At 40.4% G+C, this 18452-nt stretch overlaps 1 protein-coding gene across 4 annotated transcripts in view; it reads left to right on the forward strand.

Annotated features, from left to right (window-relative positions):
- Positions 1–2360: 2360 nt before the first annotated feature.
- AUH (AU RNA binding methylglutaconyl-CoA hydratase) overlaps positions 2361–18452 on the forward strand; it is a 114296-nt gene continuing 98204 nt past the window's right edge. The window contains exons 1-3 of one of the 4 annotated variants that reach the window (XM_083817716.1): positions 2361–2713; positions 11991–12058; positions 12156–12243. In XM_083817716.1, coding sequence (XP_083673842.1) covers positions 2461–2713; positions 11991–12058; positions 12156–12243 — 409 coding nt within the window. In that variant the 5' untranslated portion in view covers positions 2361–2460. Of the gene's footprint in view, positions 2714–9162; positions 11449–11990; positions 12059–12155; positions 12244–18452 lie in introns of those variants that run through there. The other 3 variants (XM_083817715.1, XM_083817714.1, XM_083817717.1) reach the window with 3 other exon arrangements.

An 18452-nucleotide genomic window follows, 5' to 3' on the forward strand; every position in this document is an offset into this window, starting at 1 on the left:
CACTCTCAGTTCTGTGCACTGCGAGAAGCTACTACCTGATGTGAATGGGCTTTCCAGGGAAATTCCCAATACAAAATTAAGTAAGGGTGAAGGACCTTTGAGTCTTTCCCCTCTGCTTAGATTATGATTGACTGATCCTATTACAAGTAATAGCTGAATGCAGAGAATTGCTGGGCTATCCTCCATCTATATTGGATCCATTTTCATTCATGCTAACATTGCTTCTCTGGGCATGAGGGAGGCTGAGTCAAGATTTATACAACCATGCTCAATCTATTTATTTTACCCATCACCAAGTATCAATATTTGGATTTCTGTGTGCAGAAGTGATCAGGTTACCAGGCAATGTCATATGTAATTTAGGCAGTTGCTTAACAGTTTTGATCTGGTTGCTCCAGTTTTTTTCTTATTAGTATACATGATTTACATAACAATCTGCATGTCAATATTCTTCCCCTCTGTAACTAAATGTGCTTTCCATGTCCTACTTTGACTTTAAAGCTGTTTTGGTATAACTAAACCACAGTGAAAAAACAGGGAACAAGAATACGGAAAATTCTGATTCCATCCAAGAGTCCCAATTCATGCTTGAATGGCAGTGCAATGGGAGGAACTGAATATACGGTATTGCAAAATGCAATGTATTCCTAAACCACCAAAATAAAATACATTTATGTATCATGCAGTTTTAAGCATTAACACAGAGACATGGTTCAAAGAATGGCATGACCTATTCCAGCAGGCATCTTTATGTTGCTAACACCTTATAATTTGATTTTTTGAAAAACACTCTAAGTAGAGTTCAATTTTTCTCAACTCTTCTGTTTTCAAAAAGCACTAAAGAGGTCGTTGGAAATTAAACTTTTATCTGAATGTAAACACATTCTAGCAATGTAGATGATAGAAACTTCAGAAAAAATGAATAAAAAATCTTTTCCCTTCGTGTGCTAAGAAAATAAAATCAAATATTGATGGTGTAAAAGAAAATTGAGCTTAAAATTTTTTTGAGTTTTAATTGTGGCAGTGGGTGTTTGTACAAGAGATACAAGGCTATTAGGTGTGATTCCATATGCTGACCTCTGCTCGGGAAAGTGTTTGCTAGTCCTTGAGTCAAGGAGTCTGGGAAAGACTGCAAATGACAGCTGTGCAGGGACAACACGTCTGCCTTCAGCTTCAAGGCAACACGATGGTACTGCAGTGAATCAAGTTCTGTTTTTAATGTCTTTTTATCTTATACTGTGTCTTCTAGAATAGCACTGCCTCTCAGTTACCACCGACATAATTGGGTATTATCTTTCAAAATTCATTCTCATAAAATAAAATGTTCCTTGTCTGTGAACAAAATTTCCATGACAGACATTCATTATTCCTTTGTGTTGGAAAAGTCTTTAGTGTAGTGCAGGCACTACAGGAACAGGCTGCTAATCACAAGCTATAGCCCTGTTTAAATAGTAAAACATAATAAATGCGAGGCAATAGTGTGTTTCCCCCTTCATTTGCCCTTCACGGTGCTCTACAAGAACAAACAGGACTTTCCTTTCTCCAGAAGGAAGGCAGCGGAGGAGCTGCTGAGCAATGCAGGATGGAGAGGAATGCAGCAGCATGTTTGCCCAAGTGACAGCCAAAATGGCTCCATCTGGGCCTCTGCTCACAAGCGGTACATAGAGCTTGCTTTTTCCCTCTGATTAACACTGACTGTTGATAATTACAGGGGTGAGGCATGTGTGTGTGTGTGAAAAAGGTTCATTTTCAATACTCAAGCTCCAGCTTGTCAAAGTACACTTAGTTTAGGAAGACAAATTTCTCAGCCTTGGGGGCCTCATTACTTCGCTTGGTTAGCTGCAGGTACCTCAACCTTTGGCAGGTACCTCAACCTTCTCCAAGTCCTAGCTGAGGATTTGGATGCAGTGCAGTATTCGGAATCTAATACATCTATACCCTTGCTCAACAAAACGTTACGGTGTTGGCTCAAGAACCCCTTCTGCAGTCCCTCTGAGACAGCCAAGAAGAGGTGCTCATAGCAGTGCTAACAGGTGAGTTTGTGACTGCTGACGGGACACATGTCCCAGCCGCACCTTTTATATTTACAGAAAAAGGTGCGGAGGGGGCGCAGCTACCAGCGTGCCATGACAGACAAACAAAGCCGAGCCGCGACCACCAAGCCCCGTCAATTCCACCTTTATTTTAGCAAAACGAAGGCAACCCCCAGCCCATTCCACACCCCCCCCCCCCCTCGGTGCTCCGGTGGGAGCCGCTGCCCCCGCCGCCGGGCTCTGCCCTCCCGCCCCTCGCCCCCTCAGCGCCAACGGCCGCCGTGTGACCGTTGCTTCGCAGCGGCGATGAGCGGCGGGGGGGGGGGGAGGAGTGCGGCGGCGGAGCCCCGTGCGTGCCGCCGCCGGTCACGTGGGCGGCGGGAGCGGGGCCGGCGGCTGCGGGCGGTGAGGCGGCGGCGGCAGCAGCATGGCGGCGGCGCTGGGCGGCCTGGGCCTCCTGCGGGGCCGGCTCCGGCTCCGGCTGGCCGCCGCGGCCGCCTCCCCCCCCTCCTTCTCCTCCTCCTCCTCCTCCTCCTCCTCCTCGTCGGCGTCGTGCCTCGGGCCGCGCGCGGCGGTGCGGGGAGGCGCTGCCGCTCGCCCCGCGGCCGGGAGGAGCTACGGCTCGGAGGCGAAGGAAGAGGAGGAGCTGCGGGTCCGGTACCTGGACGACGAGCACAAAGGTAACGAGGGGGAGGCGGGCACCGGCACGGCACGGCACGGCTCGGCCCGGGCCTCCCGGCGGGGTGACCCCTGCGCCGCCACGGGGGGCGGTGGCGGCGAGCGCGGGGCGGGGCCGCGCCGGGCCGGGCCGTGCCGGGCGTCCTCGGGGAGCTGCGCGGCGCCGGGGGCTCCTCCTCTCCTCCTCCTCCTCGCCGGCCCGTGTCCCTGTCGGAACAGGTCCAGCCGCCCCCCCCCGAGCCGTTCTCGCCCCCAGCACCCTGCTGGGTGGTGTTTTGTGGCCGCTCTGAGGGCGGAAAAGAGGGTTTGGCGGCGAACGGCTGCAGCTCGGCAGCATCCCGCACCTGCTGGCTGGGACAGACAGCGGTGCAGAAGTTACGTCCGCGTTTTGTTTTCTCCAAAGCGTGGCTTCAGCACCCTTGTTCATCTCATGCTGCTTTCCTAGTCAGCTTTACTTCTCTCCGCTTCTGCTGCTGCCAACTGCTCCTAGCCTTGATTTCCTCAGCTGTGCTAAGAGTCTTGTTTTAATCCCCCTGGTTAAGAAATCAGTGCTTCAATTTAATCTGCAGCCCCGTGCATTACAGCAATGCTACAAAGCTGGTGAAGGGCCTGGAACACAAGTCCTGTGAGGAGCAGCTGAGGGAGCTGGGGTTGTTTAGGCTGGAGAAGAGGAGGCTCAGGGGAGACCTCATTGCTCTCTACAGCTGCCTGAAAGGAAGGTGTGGGGAGCTGGTGGTCGGCCTCTTCTCACAGATAACCAGTGATAAGACTAGAGGGAGTGGCCTCAAGGTGAGCCAGGGAGGTTCAGGTTGGAAATGAGGAGACATTTCTTCTCAGAAAGAGTGGTCAGGCATTGGAATGGGTTGCCCAGGAAAGTGGTGAAGTTATTGTCCCTGGGGGTGTTCAAGGCAAGGTTGGACGTAGTGCTTAGGGACATGGTTTAGTGGGTGACAATGGTGGTAGAGTGATGGTTGGACCAGATGTTCTTGGTGATCTTTTCCAACCTTAATGATTCTGTGATTCTCAACAACACTTTGTATTTCTGATTAGGTTTGGTGCTTACTAGGTTTTGGAGGTGTTATTGTGTGGATATATTTGATCTCCTTGGGTGTTTGTCACTTGCAAAGTTGTGTGCAGCAGGGCTAGGAATGGTAGACCACCAGTGATAGGACCCAAGGGAACAGCATGGAGCTGCATCGTGGGGGCGTGTCAGGCTGGGTGTTAGGGAAAGGTTCTTTGCTGAGAGGGTGATTGGGCACTGGAACAGGCTCCCCAGGGCAGGGGTCATGGCCCTGAGCATGATGGAGTTTAGTAAGTGTTAGGACAAAACTCTCAGACACATCGTCTGGTCTTTGGGTGGTCCTGTGCAGAGCCAGGAGTTGGCCTTAATTAGTCCTTGTGGGTCTCTTCCACCTCAGGGTTTTCTGTGATAAAGAGTAGCTGTAAGCTTTCCTTCACAGGATCAGGCAATTCCAAAATATCGCAAGTCAAGCAGGCGGGCAGAAGGCCAGATTTGCTGACAAGGGATCTTCTGGAGCTTAGGTGAAAAAAGAAAATGTACGGCTGCGGGAATCAGGGTCAGACAACATGGAAGGACTACAGGGACACTGTTCGCGTTTGTAGGAAGAAAATTCGTGTGGCCAAAGCCCAATTAGAGTTGAAGCTGGCCAGGTGCTTGGGAGACAATAAAAAGGTTTTTTTTAGATATATGAACAGAAAAAGGAGGATCAAAGAAAACATAGGTCCACTACTTGTTGGGGATGGTCACCTCACAGACAAGGACACAGGCAAAGCAGAGACGTTTAATGCCTTCTTCGCCTCTGTCTTCAACGCCGATGATGGGCTCCGGGACCCAGGGTGCCCTGAGCTGGAGGACCATGACGGTGGGAATGACAAACTCCCAACTCACCCTGAACGTGTCTGGGATTTGCTGTTCCACCTGGATCCATACAAGTCCATGGGTTTGTCTGGGATTCATCCCAGGGTGCTTAAAGAGCTAGGAGTCTCATCTCGAGACCTCTCAATTATTTTTCAGTGGTCTTGGGAATCTGGAGAGGTCCCAGTAGACTGGAAGCTGGCAAAAGTTGTGCCAATTTTCAAGAAGGGTAAGAAAGAGGACCCTGGCAACTAAAGGCCTGTCAGTCTCACATCAGTGCCTGGTAAAATTATGGAGAATTTTATCCTGGGAGTTACTGAAATGCAGCTGGGGGACTGTGCAGTCATAGGTCACAGCCAACATGGGTTCATGAGGGGTAGGTCCTGTTTGACAGATCTAATTTCCTTTTATGAAATTGGATATCAGGAAGAGGTTCTTTACAGTGAGGGTTGTCTCAGACTGGAACAGCTCCCCAGGGTTGTAGTCACAGCACCAAGCCTGTTGAAGTTTAAGAGGCGTTCGGACTCTTAGTCACACGGTCTGAATTTTTGGGTAAACCTGTGTAGAGCCAGGAGTTGGACTCGATGATCCTTGTAGGTCCCATCCAACTTGGGATATTCTATGATTCTGAGGGTTTATTTTTAGAGCCATGATGTTCTACCTACTTTTATGGAGAAGGCCATAGTGTGGAGCACTATCCTTCTGAGGTGTATGGATTTCTTTAGGTGGCTAGTAGGTCTTGGAACAACCATATTTTGAGATGCATGATTCGGTTTACATCTTTCAGAACATCAACACAGTTGTTTGAGACCATCTGCAAACTTGGTCAGGCATCTTTGAATTGGGCATACGTGTATACAGATTCGTATGCACATGCAGAGTTGTTACTTTAAAACTGAATTTTAGCTCGAGGGTTAGATTTTTTTTTAAAAGGAAAACTGATGTTCTGTTTCATCTGATTGCTCATAAGAGGCAATAAGGTTGATAATGTAATCTGATCCTGCAGTCCACTTCTATCGGAGTGACTGTTCTGACCCAACTCTTCTGCAGTTCCTTGAAGACAATACTTGATTAGCCCTGTTTTCTCAGCCAACTGTGGGACTGGAAATTGGTTTTAAACTTTTATTTTAATTTTAAGCTTATTTTAAATCTAGGTGGAGGCAAGGCAGGAGCAAAGAAGACTCGACAGAATGTTTGGGGGTGGATTTGCTTGTTTCGTCTGTGCTTTTCCAACAAGTCGGTAGAAGATACTTGAGTACTACCTAAGGTCATGGGTTTTATTTCTGTCATTAGGCAGCTAGTAATAGAGTTACTGGTACTGTGTTCCAGCTGTGGAATGGCTAGCGACTATTACTTCTATAATGTTATGAATGTGTTTTGTACAGTGTATCAATCTTAAGTTCATTGCTGTGTGTTTTTAATGTAGATAATACAAATTTGATTGTGCAGAGAATTGGAGGAGGTTTTTGAAGAGATGTTGCAGAGACAGCTAAAGTTTGGCATGTCAGTAGCCTAATCTGTTTTTATTTTTCCTGATGAAAAATTCTTCTTGAAGTTTTTTTAGTTTTCAGAAAATACTAGTCTGTTAAATGTGGCATTAAAGCTGCCCCAAAACATGGTATGCAGTTTGGAGTGGTAAATCAGCTCTGGATATTTTAAGGGAGGACCAATCACTATTTTTAATTCATAGATTCACTTCAAAGAGAAGGAATTTTCTTTGGTTTTGTCTTTCAGGAGGACATGGAAACAGATACTGTTTGTTGATAAAGGAGAAAAACAAGGGTCTAGAAGTAAGCCAGGAGACATACGCTTCATATGCCTCCCTCAGCAGCACGAAGAGCAGAACATGTTTTTGCAGAAGAAGAAACATGTCTCTGTCTGCTTCTTCCCTGTTCTGCCAGTGCACACCCTCCTCCTCGCCCCATGTGTCAAGTTCATCTGTCTCTGTTTGCTTACAGCATGCAATACCTCTGCTCCATCAGGATGCTTACTCCATATAAGCCGCAGGGGTCTCCTTCACTCTTCTCTCACTTACCGTTCCCATCTCCGGCAGCTCATGATGCAGAACTTCCCGAGTGGGACCCCAGTGCCATTGCCCCTTTACGTTCTTCCACTTCATGCTTCTTGACTGCACGTAGGGACAGACCCTGTCTACCCCGACTACCCTTCAAGGCAAGCGCGTGCTCATTGATACTGCTGTGATGCTCTTGTCCATGCGCAGTCTGTCTGAGTTGCTTGGAGGAAGATGCACAGGCTGGTACAGCAGAGACTTGTGGGGAGACAGGAAAATGACAGGAGCTGCCTCACACAGAGTTGGCATGTCCTCTAGCTCTAGACAATTCTCACCCTTCAGGCAGAGAAGCAAAATGCCCTGCTTCATAACACTTCCACGTGACTCATGTACCACAGTTTTGGGACCTTGTTAAACATCTACTGCAATGAGACTATGTTTGGAAGGACTAGTTACTGAATTTGTTATTCAAGACTTTCCAACTTCCAGATTTGAACTTAACAAGAATACAAAAGATGTAGGATTTGAATATGGTTGTAAAATGCTCATGTATTCTGGACAACATGTTGCAGCTCATGTTGTTTGCAGTATCAGAGTCACGTATGAGTGTGGCTAAATGTCAGCGTATTGTTATTTTTAATTTAAATACCCATCTTGTACATTATTTGAAATTGTATTTGATTACCACTGTTAGATCTGAAATGTATTATCACTACTGAAATTTCAGAGCTTTTAGGCAAGTTGCATTAGCAAGCCCATTAGAAATTTTAATTAAGTTAGGGCTTTCGCTCTATAGGTGATAAATGAAATTAGCAGAAATATCTTTGCAATCCTGACTGAAGTGTTGCAGTGTTACTTACTGGAAAGTGTTGCAAGTATTTGTAAATTTTAGATTTTCCACTAGAATAACTATTGATGTTTATATTTTTTATCTGTTTTTAGTTTGGGTAGTGTATATAAGACAGCTTTTTGACCTCATCAGTTAGAATTTTAATGTATGTAATACAGGCAGAACAAATATGGTCTCGTTTGAGGTAGTTTATTCAGAGGCTGGAAACTTAATAGCGAGCTGATAAATCAGAATAGTTTACGTTCCCTTCCTTTTCCGTCTTTTAAAAAAGTTAGAGCAGATGTGGTGTACTAATTTAAGAAATGCAAGAAAGATTTTTGGAGTTACACTTTGAGATAAGAAGGTGCTTAGGATTTTTGAGAAGTGCTTAGGTGTTTTTAAAAAATGCTGCTCAACGCGTACCTGTATGATTTTGCACATAACAGCTTCTTGAAAAATATGATCAACGGAAATGACCAGAATTGTGCATGGTATACTCACTATGGATTCTTGTTATGATTAAGAAAATATTGTACAATTAAAAAGCATCTCAGTCAACTCATCTGCTTTGGTTTATCTGAGTAGTTAAGTAAGACAAACTTATAACTTTTCTCTCTTCATTCTTCCCTTTCTCAATGCAGAAGTGGTTTTTTTTGGTTATGTAAAAGAACATTTGGATACATTTTTTTTGTGTGTGATTGTGTATATATAATACAAATAAATGTGTTTTTCTAAGTACTTTTTATAGAGATCAAGTGAATCTTAGTAAGACAAATTAACGATATGAATGTAGAAGGACTCATTTGTAACTAACAAATGTGTTTCTACTAAATGCTGAGGATGAGTATTTTTTGAAAAGTACGAAGCACAAGATAAAACAGATAAAAATTGTTATTTAAAGCAAGATTTCCTGTGTGCCGATATAAGCTGTAGTTAGAACATGATCTAATCACTTCACTTAAATTGGCCCACCCTGTTTTTTTACAATACAGAAAGAAATATGATTTTCTCTTTCAGAAGTTTTAAATAATGATAGCATCATGCATTTTTGCTGCCCCTATCAAAATACAAGAATGCTTTAATATGATCTACTTACTCATAAAAATCCCAAATTTAGTGCACACTATGAAATGAGGATGTGTCTAGGAATTTAAAGGTATTTTGAAGTTATCATTCATTTATATGTATTTTGTCTCACTGAAACATTTTTGTTTTTATTCTCCTTTGACTTCACTATATTTTTCTCTTAAATGTTAAGAATTATATAACAGCTTTCTCTGGTGGCAGATGTAACATATAAGAAGAGAACATATTGTATCTTTGCATATGCTCTTCCTCTGATGGTTGCTGGAGAATACAGAGGGAGCATGACTACTTTTTTAGTCAGCACTGGAAGTCAACTGAATCCCTTGGAGAATCTATCTAATAGAGTGAAAATTTCTTTTTAGTATGTGTCTGTAATTTTTAATAGATACACCTTATTTGCTGAAGAGTGTTCTGGAGTAATGTGGACATGACTCCCAGGAAAAAATTATGAAATCGATATTGCATTCAGCATAGTGTGAATATTAATATTATATAATGAAAATGAATATATTCATTTTCAATATATCTACCCTTCTCTGATGCTGTGAAGATACTGGAATTGATCTATTATGATTTCTTCTGATATTTGTTGGCGAATATGATGATGACTCTTTACTTTTTTTTTGGATAGTTTTTTTCAAACTTTTTTTTTTAAGATACTGGAAAGCATGCCTGTATGTGGAGACTTTAGGAAGAAAGAATGATGACTAACTGCTTCAGATGAAGATGTAACAGATATTTCAAAATATATATGCCAATAATCATCTTTTCATATTGCTAAATATTTGTCAGAATGGTTACTTCTACGGCAGTAATGTGTAAACTTTGCTGTTTTTTTTTTTTTACTTCTTTTAAATGGTTTGGTGGGGTTCTGCATTGCTGTATGGAGCCTGATTATTCCTTTTTGCCCTGGTTAGGGAACTTTCTCCAATCTAAAATTTGTATACCTGTGTGACCAGGCCTTTAAATCTTGTTGGATGCCCAAAGCAGGAAGACTTGCCTTAAACAGTTTCTGTCTGGAGATTCTTCTATGATTCTTGAGGTGGGCAGAGGAACGGAGAAAGTATATTCTTAGGATTGAATTGCTCAACTGGAAATCAGGAAGTCTATTTTTCTATTTCAGTTATGTGACTTTTCAGCAGGTACCCAATCTGTCTGTAGTTTGGTCACTGATTAATATATTGGGAACCCCAAGTCTTACTGCAATATTAACAAACAAACAAAAACACAAGGAATTTAAGGATGCACAGATACTATAGTAAACCAGTAGTAGGATTTTCTGGTATTAATCTCATATGTTTTTCTGGTTGTAGTTCTTGCTTCACTTTTTTTTTTTCTTTTTTCTTATTTGAGAAATAGAATAGCTGTGTGGGTGTCATCTATATTTACCTCACTTTTCTGGAAAGGGAGGCAGAACTGCTAGTTTTATGACTTGATGTGACACTGCTAAGAAGAATCAACCTGTATGATTTATCTTCAAGGAGCCTTTCTTTGTAGGAAAATTACTAAATGTGTTTTAATGTTAATTGAGAGTTCCTTCTGAATACACTAATATTGGTGGTGGTAATTAAAGAGTGTCATTGCCATTGAAAAAAAACATGCTTCTGCAAAAGACCTTACTTCCAAACTAAAAAATAGTTTGGGATGATGATGTCTTCAGTTTGTTCAGATATTGGATATGCAAGTGTGCCTGCCTTAGAGCCTAAAATCAAAGCCAGGTCACGTTGCCTTTTGTTATTTTAAAATGCTGTGCTGCTTTTGCCTAATTTACTTGTGTGAGCGTGTAAAGTATTGGAATTTGGAATATTCCTCGTGAAGAATAAGTTGTGACAGTAGAAGAGTGCTACAGTCAGAAGCGTTACATGAATTTTGTCCTGTTTGTTTAATAGAACAACCAGATTCCTGTTTAAGTGCTGAATGAGGGACCTTGCAGGATGTCCTAGATGAAGACCTCCAACCATGTTGATGAACGGGTGGGAGTTCAGGCTTACAGAACAAAGGAATGAAGGTTGTTTGGGTCAGCCGGGCTCCTCTTCTCTATTTCTTGTTAGTGATCAACTGGACCTTGAGAACAAGCAAGAGCAATGTGTGCTCTCCTACTTGGGCTTAACCATTTTCATTGAACATTGAGCAGGGTAGACTTCAGAAGAGTTTGGCTAGACAATGGCTTCAAATTGGTAGCTGCAGGAGAAACAAGACCTCCGTTTAATTGCATGTGTGGGGGGGCACATCCATGCAGGAGGAAGAAGAGGAAGAGGAGTGGGCTCAAGGGCTATTAGGTCAGTTCTTTGGAAGGACATGTTTCTGTAAAGGAAAAGAAGTAGTGTGCACTGAGAAAACAAGACGGCCTCCAGAAGATGACTAAGAGTGCCAGATTTTAGAGATTATACATGCAGAGCTGAGTGTCGTGGTAGTGAATACACTGGCAAATACTGATTTTTTTTTTTTTGGTAGATTGATGGTAATATGGTAGGCATTTTTGTCTGAGATAATGGGAGTTCCCTTTCTCTCTTTCATTCCTGGTCCCTGACTTAGTCCTTTGTCCTCTTCCCTTTCTCTTTGCATCCCCAAGTTAAAAAAAATAATAATCCTGATGGGTAAGACTTTACCAAGGCTGGATCAATTTCATAGGACTATGTGCTGCTGTTTAGAATTCAGGGAGTTGTAATGCTGTCAGGATACAATTTTCTAAAAGATTACTATAGGCTTGGTACACTTACCAAGGTAAACTCTCTGGGATTTTCCTATTTGACTGTCATGCCTATAAAACTGAAGGAGTAGGAATTAGGACAAAAAAATGTTGTTCCTTCCGCAGCATTCAAACCAGCACATGTAATCAGTCACTAAGCCAACTGATCTGTAACTGGTCTAAGGGAGCTGTAGATGTGTGACTGGAGCTGTGTGGACAAGCATTGAGCACAGTTTGTGTCTTGAGGTAGAATTTCTATACGATTTTTCTTCTTTCTAAACAAAAGTTCAGTTTTTCTCTTAATAGCATTGTGTCTGTGTTTGTTACTTCCTTTTACCTGTATCAGAATTGCTTAGCTGTGGTAACACTTCTTGCTTTGAGAAGTTTCTCAGCGCATGCTGTCTAAATATGGAAACATATGCTTTACAGTAGAGTGTCTTGCCTGATTGCATGTCAGCACTTCACACACAAACATGAAATTAGTGCATGCAATAGTGGAATTACACGTTTAGCCCTTGTGAGCACTATTTCCATGTTAAGGTATTAGGGCCGTATTCTAGTACTTGAAATACATGTCACTTCTGTTGAACACTGAAATGTTCAGCCCTGGGAAACTTTAGTCATTTTTTTTTCTTTTTAAAACTCTCTGTAGCTAAACGATTACAGTAGCATGTTGTTTTCTATTTTTGTAATCCTCAATTATGCCTTTTTTATAACATCAAAATAATTATATACAGAGATATTATTTTCTATATTGTAACAATAATACCATTTTTCTTCCCCTCCAGGAATTGTGGTGCTTGGGTTAAACAGATCTCATGCCAAGAATGCCCTTAACAAAAATCTTTTAAAAATGGTAAGTGAAAAGAATAGTTTCTAGTATGAAGGTGAAACATTGGAATTAAATACTTCAAAAAGCGTTTGGTTATTCCCCTTCCTCCTTTTCTCTGTAGATGTCAAAAGCTGTGGATGCTTTGAAATCTGATAAGAAAGTACGAACTGTTATATTCCGGAGTGAAGTCCCAGGGATATTCTGTGCTGGTATGCAAACTTAATTTTCCTGAGAAGCTGGAAATCCGTATCTGATACCGTGCAGACACACACACACACAAAAAAGCCCAGATTCCAAGGAAACATGTCTTTTATATATATTCATCTCAGTAGCAAACAAAACGTTTTTGTATGTTGAATTTCCTCAATTGCTAACAAGAATTGAATATGTGTTTTATTCTTTCTGTGTCATAAAGTGTTTCAAAATATATAATAGATAATATTTGTGGTGGTGAAAATGTACTTAATTGAGCTCTTACAAGTTGTTACATTTACTTTAAAATGAGGACCAAATAATGCTAAGGGCTGTATAGAAAGTTATATTGAAACATATTTTAAAAACAATAAAATCAATTTTAAATAAAATGGACCTAAATAAACTTTAATCTAAAATTCATTATGAAATTGAATCTTACTGCAGACTGAATGTATTCCCCAGGCCCCCCCCCCCCCCCCCCAAAAAAAAGAAAAGGTACACAAGCAACTCAAATATGTGTCCTGCCAGAGTCCTGAGAAAGCAAAAGCTCTCAGTTGCCAAACACTGAGAAACAGAAATTGTCAACACGTCAAAATCATTTGAAGCAAACATGTCTTTTGTAGATATCAAGTGAATAGTCTCTTTATACTGAGATGTCCTATTCAGTGGTTTGTTTGACTTTAATTTCAATCCATTTGAAATTGAAAACAGAAGTAGGTCAATCTTCTTTTGATATGTGAACAGAACTGTAAGGATAGAGGAGAAGATCAGTTCTAAAATCTTATGTTTTTGGTCATCTGTGCAGCGATTAAGCTTGCTAACCACACATAACATAATTAATTCCATTTTAAACACAAGATATTCTATCCAGTTTTAACTTATATAACATAATTAAACTCAACAAGAATTACTTAAATTTTTGTTGTTGTTGCCTTTAGTAAATTTGTTTGTATCCAGCTGCAGCTTGTTTGTTACAAGGCTTGTGAAAAGAATCTTCTCGAAAAAGAACAGTAGGCCATACAGTGTTTAGAAATACATACCAGTAGTTTAAATAGGCATGTATTGATAAGCATATTTAATTTAAAAGTTTCATCTTGGTTTGAAAGAACAAGTTATAAAGATAAGTAACTAACAATAATCTTCAGGAAAATAAACAGGTTTAAAAGCTGCAGTTTTAAAACTTATGAGAAGTGTTGAATGTGCAGCATCAGATCAGCACATACAAGTGGGTTTTTAAGTTACGTAATTCATAGGAAAACATGGTTGTTAGTTAACACTTGTCAACAAATGATTTTTATAAACTTTTTTTAATATTCATGAATTTTATGGTAGCTGTAATATTGGAATTCTGAGAGCAGGCATGCTGATTTGGTGGAAGGGATTTGAGGTATGCTATTAAAATTGTATTTATGAACTCCAAATACTTCTTCAGTATTCCATGTTGGCTGGCTTTGCAAAGCTGTTTTGTTATTAAGATTTAAAGATGTCTTTATTGGCTGTTAACCTGGCTTAAAAAAACAACTTAGAGTATGTATACACAACTGGATGAAGACAAGATGCAAGTGTGTTTATGAGTGGACATTAGGAAGGGAAATTAACTCTGAAAATAAGAGTGGAAAAGGCTGGGGCTGGATATTTGTATCAGGATCTTAAATCAGGGAGTTAAGACAGGGTATGGACCAATTATCTGTAATTTTAAAAAGTAAAAAATGTCAGATAAAGATGGGCCTGAGAAAAGAAGCTCCTGCAGCTGAACCAGTGAAATTAAGGATGTTCCAACAGTGGTGACTGAAATTCAGGGTAAACCAGAAGACTTGAGGCAGAGTTTGTCAATGAAAATGGACAGGAAAAGCTCTGTGCCTGGATGGATTGCTTCTGTAAAAGACATTAAGGGGAGTCTGTAAAGTGAATGAAACTAGAGAAAACATAAGGGGCATATGGAGAAAACAGATAATGGCTTAGGGAAGTAGGATGAAGGGAGGAACATACTGGATCTAACAAAGCATTATCTGGAGGGGACCCGCTTTGGAAATTCAGTAGGGCAGAAGAAAGTGTTTTCAAACTTAAATGTTAAAGTTAAATGTGTGTTGTTTCAAGATCACTTAATTTCTTTTAAAAAAAAGGAAGGATCATCTTGTGAAATGTTGTCACATTTTGTTTTGCATTGTAGTGCAATTCAGTTAGGCTAAGATTTGAATGTTTGTTTAATTTTTTTTTATTTCCTCAATTATGTTTTCTTGCTTGCATGTGTGGGAATGTATGGTTTTAAAAATACATTTTTTATGATGATTTTTTGGATCACCATCTGATGTTTTACTGACCGCATATTGAGAAACTTTGTCCTAGAATGTAATTCCCTTTTATGTGTGGAATGAAATCCAAGGTCCTCAAATCTTGCCATTCCTCAGCTATCAACAAAAATCTGTGAAAGCCACAAGCCAAGTGTCTTGTTTCCTTCTAAGGGCTAGTCCACAAAAGATGACATCCAACTGTTATTTGCTAAATGACAGTGTGGTTGATTAAAAGATTTAAAGTCTGCTGATGACTGATGTGGATTTGAGTATGATTCCAAATTACGGGATTCTTACATGGTGAACTGGGAGAGAAAAAAAGAGGAGTTGTATAAAAGAATGTAGAGACGTGCCAGCAATTGTATCCTTTCATTTCTGCTTAAATGTTCACTTTTGAATCTCTTACTACTCATTTCCCTTGTATCTCCTTTCTTATGATCTGTACTTTCATGGATGCAGGAAATTCCTTGTTAATGCTCTAGCACTGATCAAAAAGAACACCTAGAAATCAATGAAGAGCTTGGATGTTTTTAAGGCTGCATCATGTCTGTGAGGCCTTCTTCTGTTTCTCTCCAAAGTGTTCTGGCTGTAGGTCGCTTTTTAGCCTTTGTCTTCCTCTGTCTAAAAGTAAATAAATAAGATATTGGCCTTCCTGGAGTGAACATACATGATGAGTCCTGGCTTATGTAAGGCCATGTTGTATGCCTTCCCAGTTCTGAAGTCAATGCAGCTGAGCCCATGCAGGAATTGTTTTTGTTACGTGGCAGTATTCCATCCTCAAAGAAGGTACAGTCTGTACATGGAATAAGGCAGGTGTCCCGTGGGTAAAAAGCGTGTGATCAACTCATTAAGAACTATGCTGTGTTTACACAGTGGGCTGAATTACATTTACATCGGTAATTAGAATAGTTTCATTTTTCATTATTAATGTAATATTAGTGGTGCTGCTCAGGTATTTTTGTTAGCAGATTTTCAGGGATCTTCATCTTCAAAAAATTTCTGGGAGATACGGTACTGTAAGGAAGGGAGGAAGGATTATCTGCAAATTGTTGCAAAACCTTATCTTGGAGTGGAAGTGTATTCTGGGAGTTAGCCTTGCATTACAGGTTCTTCTGATCTCAACTATATAAAAGAAAGTACAATTGAAATACATTGGCCAGGAGCTACTTTTTTAAATTATTTTTTATTTTGTACAGTGTTCTCTATGTTTATGGCTCAGAGTTGAACAACGTAATTCTATACTGTAGAAGATTTGCTGTTCAGTCTCCTAAGGCTTTCAATAAAAGGCAAAACAAATTATATATTATATAATAATATATATTTATTTCAGGATAATACAAATAATATAAATTATATATATATACATAAAAATAAAACTTTCTGTTATTACTGAAGTTGTGTAGAATGTTGTTTGGGCAAGCTGAAGGATGCCATCAGATTCATAGCCTTTCTTTTTCTTCTTTAATTACACCCTGTTGTTGCGACTGTCAGGTTCCTTATTTTCACGTTCTGTCAAGAAGATAGTTGTATGTGTTTAAAAAATTTACTCCCGGTGTGTTTGTGTCAGATAGTAACTTACTGTCCCATAGTCTATTGGATCAGTTTACAGCTAGTACTGTTAAATAGAGCCTCATGCTACTGTTCAACAGTTTTAAGTAATTAACCTTTTGCTTTCCCTTCTCTGTTGCCTGGCCAAACAGATCAATTGCTTAGCTCAGACTTTCCCAGTCTGGTCAGAGATTGTGTTTCCTAAAAGTTCATATCCAAGTAATTGTCAGTTTCCCAGTATCTATCCATTCTCTGCTGATAAGAAGAATTCTCTCCCCTCATAGGGGAGAATGGAGTGCTGTGATTCCCTAGCAGAACAGACCACCTTTGGGTTTCATTTTCAATGGGAGTTGGAAGAGCTCAGGGGCAGGAACCTTTAACTTGTGATTTTCTGGGTAACTTTGTATCACAGAATCACAGAATAGTCTGGGTTGGAGGGAAATTTAAAGATCACCTAGTTCCAACCCTCTGCCGAGGGCAAGGACACTTTCTGCTAGATCATGTTGCTCAAATAATTATTATAAAACTATTCAGTATTGTTTCTCCGAAGAGAACTGCACTAATTAAAATAGAGGTTGTGAGATTAAGTTACTTGCATTGTATATCTGTGAACACAAAGAAGGCTTGAGGGCAATTGTATAATTGACAGATTTGAAGAAATGTTGTTCTTTGGAGACCTTCTTTCAGAAATCATTGAGACGCATCAGAATATGGATAGTTAACTTTTTTTGTTATTGTATCCAGCTTTCAAGGCAGCTTGAAAAATTTGGGTATTGGAGCTCTTCAAACCGCTTTGATCTAAAACAGCTTCAGTCACTGCAGCTTTGCCAATACAACCCCCTCTTGGAAATGCAGAAGTAATCTTTCTGCCAGAAAAAATTCATCGCTTGGGTCTGTGGTGTGAATAAAGCCAACACAAATGCTTTTTCTGTTGGCATAACTTGCGTACATCAAAATTTTGTTTCCAGCACAGCTAAATTGGCTATATGGTGCGTGGTTCCCGGCTGCCATTTCCAGCTGGTGTAGTTTTTCTGGCAGAAGTTTATGAAGTAAATGGGCCTGGGAGAGCAGATCCTTGAAAACTTCACTTATAAGGTTTTGATGTGGACTGAAAGAAAATGCCGAAGGAGGAAAGAAGTTCTGTGATAGCCTTCAAATTCTTTACCTATGCTTGTTTTTGTAGAACCAGCAAGAGTATTGCAGAGTTACAACTGTGGGTAGAGTCTCCTTTTTTCTTCCCAGTGTCTGTTAAGTAAGCAAGGAGAGAGGGTAGTATTTTCCCAGAGCATATTTCAGGTTCCAGCTCACACACAGAAACTGAGAAGAGAGTTAATGTATTACTCCACTGTTCCCTCCTGAGGATTCAGATAACTCATGAAAATACTTTAGTACCTTCTCAATATTTTCATTGCTGTATATACATTTAATTCCCGTCAATAAATTCCTTTAGTGATATTGTGTAGCTAGGTTCTGTTCTCTTTTTATCACTTAAAACTTTTACTAAGGTTTGGCTTCAGACTGATGCAAGCTGCTTGTAGTCCACAAGGCTCAGTGGCAGGTTGGTCAGCCATGCAACAGCTTTGTCCTATGAGTGGGTGCATAGTAATCTGTTAAGTTTGGTGTCTAAAGCTTGCATTTGCCCAGTGCTGGTTATTTTTCTTCTTAATGTTATTTCTGATGTTGTTTTTCTGAAAGAACTGATAGCTGCCATGATTTTGTAGTGCACATGTTGAGCAACTGAGCCAATAAAGAGTACACTCAGAATTTAATAGCCTAGTCCATAAAGAAAAAAGCCAAAGAAGAAAACCTTGTTTTAAAGGTCCTTCTTTTGGAAATACTGCAATCAGATAACTCCAAATGCTCCTAATACTGTCTGTCCTGAAGATGCACATTGAATTTTAGAAGAAATTGGAACAATTGTAGATTTTTGAGGACTGGAAAAGTTCATCTTTAAGCAGAAGATTGGTCTTAAGTATGGCAGAGCTGCTGTGTTCCTTGCATTGGAATGTAGCTCAGATGAGATCAACATATTTGATCCGTGTTATTCTTTATATCTTGCACTTGTTTACTTGAACCTTGTGGCTAATTGTAAGTAGAATGAGGTACTAGGCAATTAGCAAATAATGATACTAACAATAATAAATGCTTATAGTTAATGCAGCAGTTTCTAGCACAGGAAATAACTGTATGCATTACTTTATGCTGCGAAGACAGATAATTATAGAGATACCTTTTAGCTGCAGAAAAAATAAAAATGGGAAGGTTTCCAGGAATTTTCTCAGTAAGAGCTCAAGAATATAGCTGTGTTCCTTTTCTTTGTCTCCAAAAAAGGGATCCATTCCTCTTGAGGAGGCAAGCACAAGGGGTGGATTAGAAAGTTGGGT

Source organism: Anser anser (genome assembly GCF_964211835.1).
Source record: "Anser anser genome assembly, chromosome: Z".
NCBI lineage: Eukaryota > Metazoa > Chordata > Aves > Anseriformes > Anatidae > Anser > Anser anser.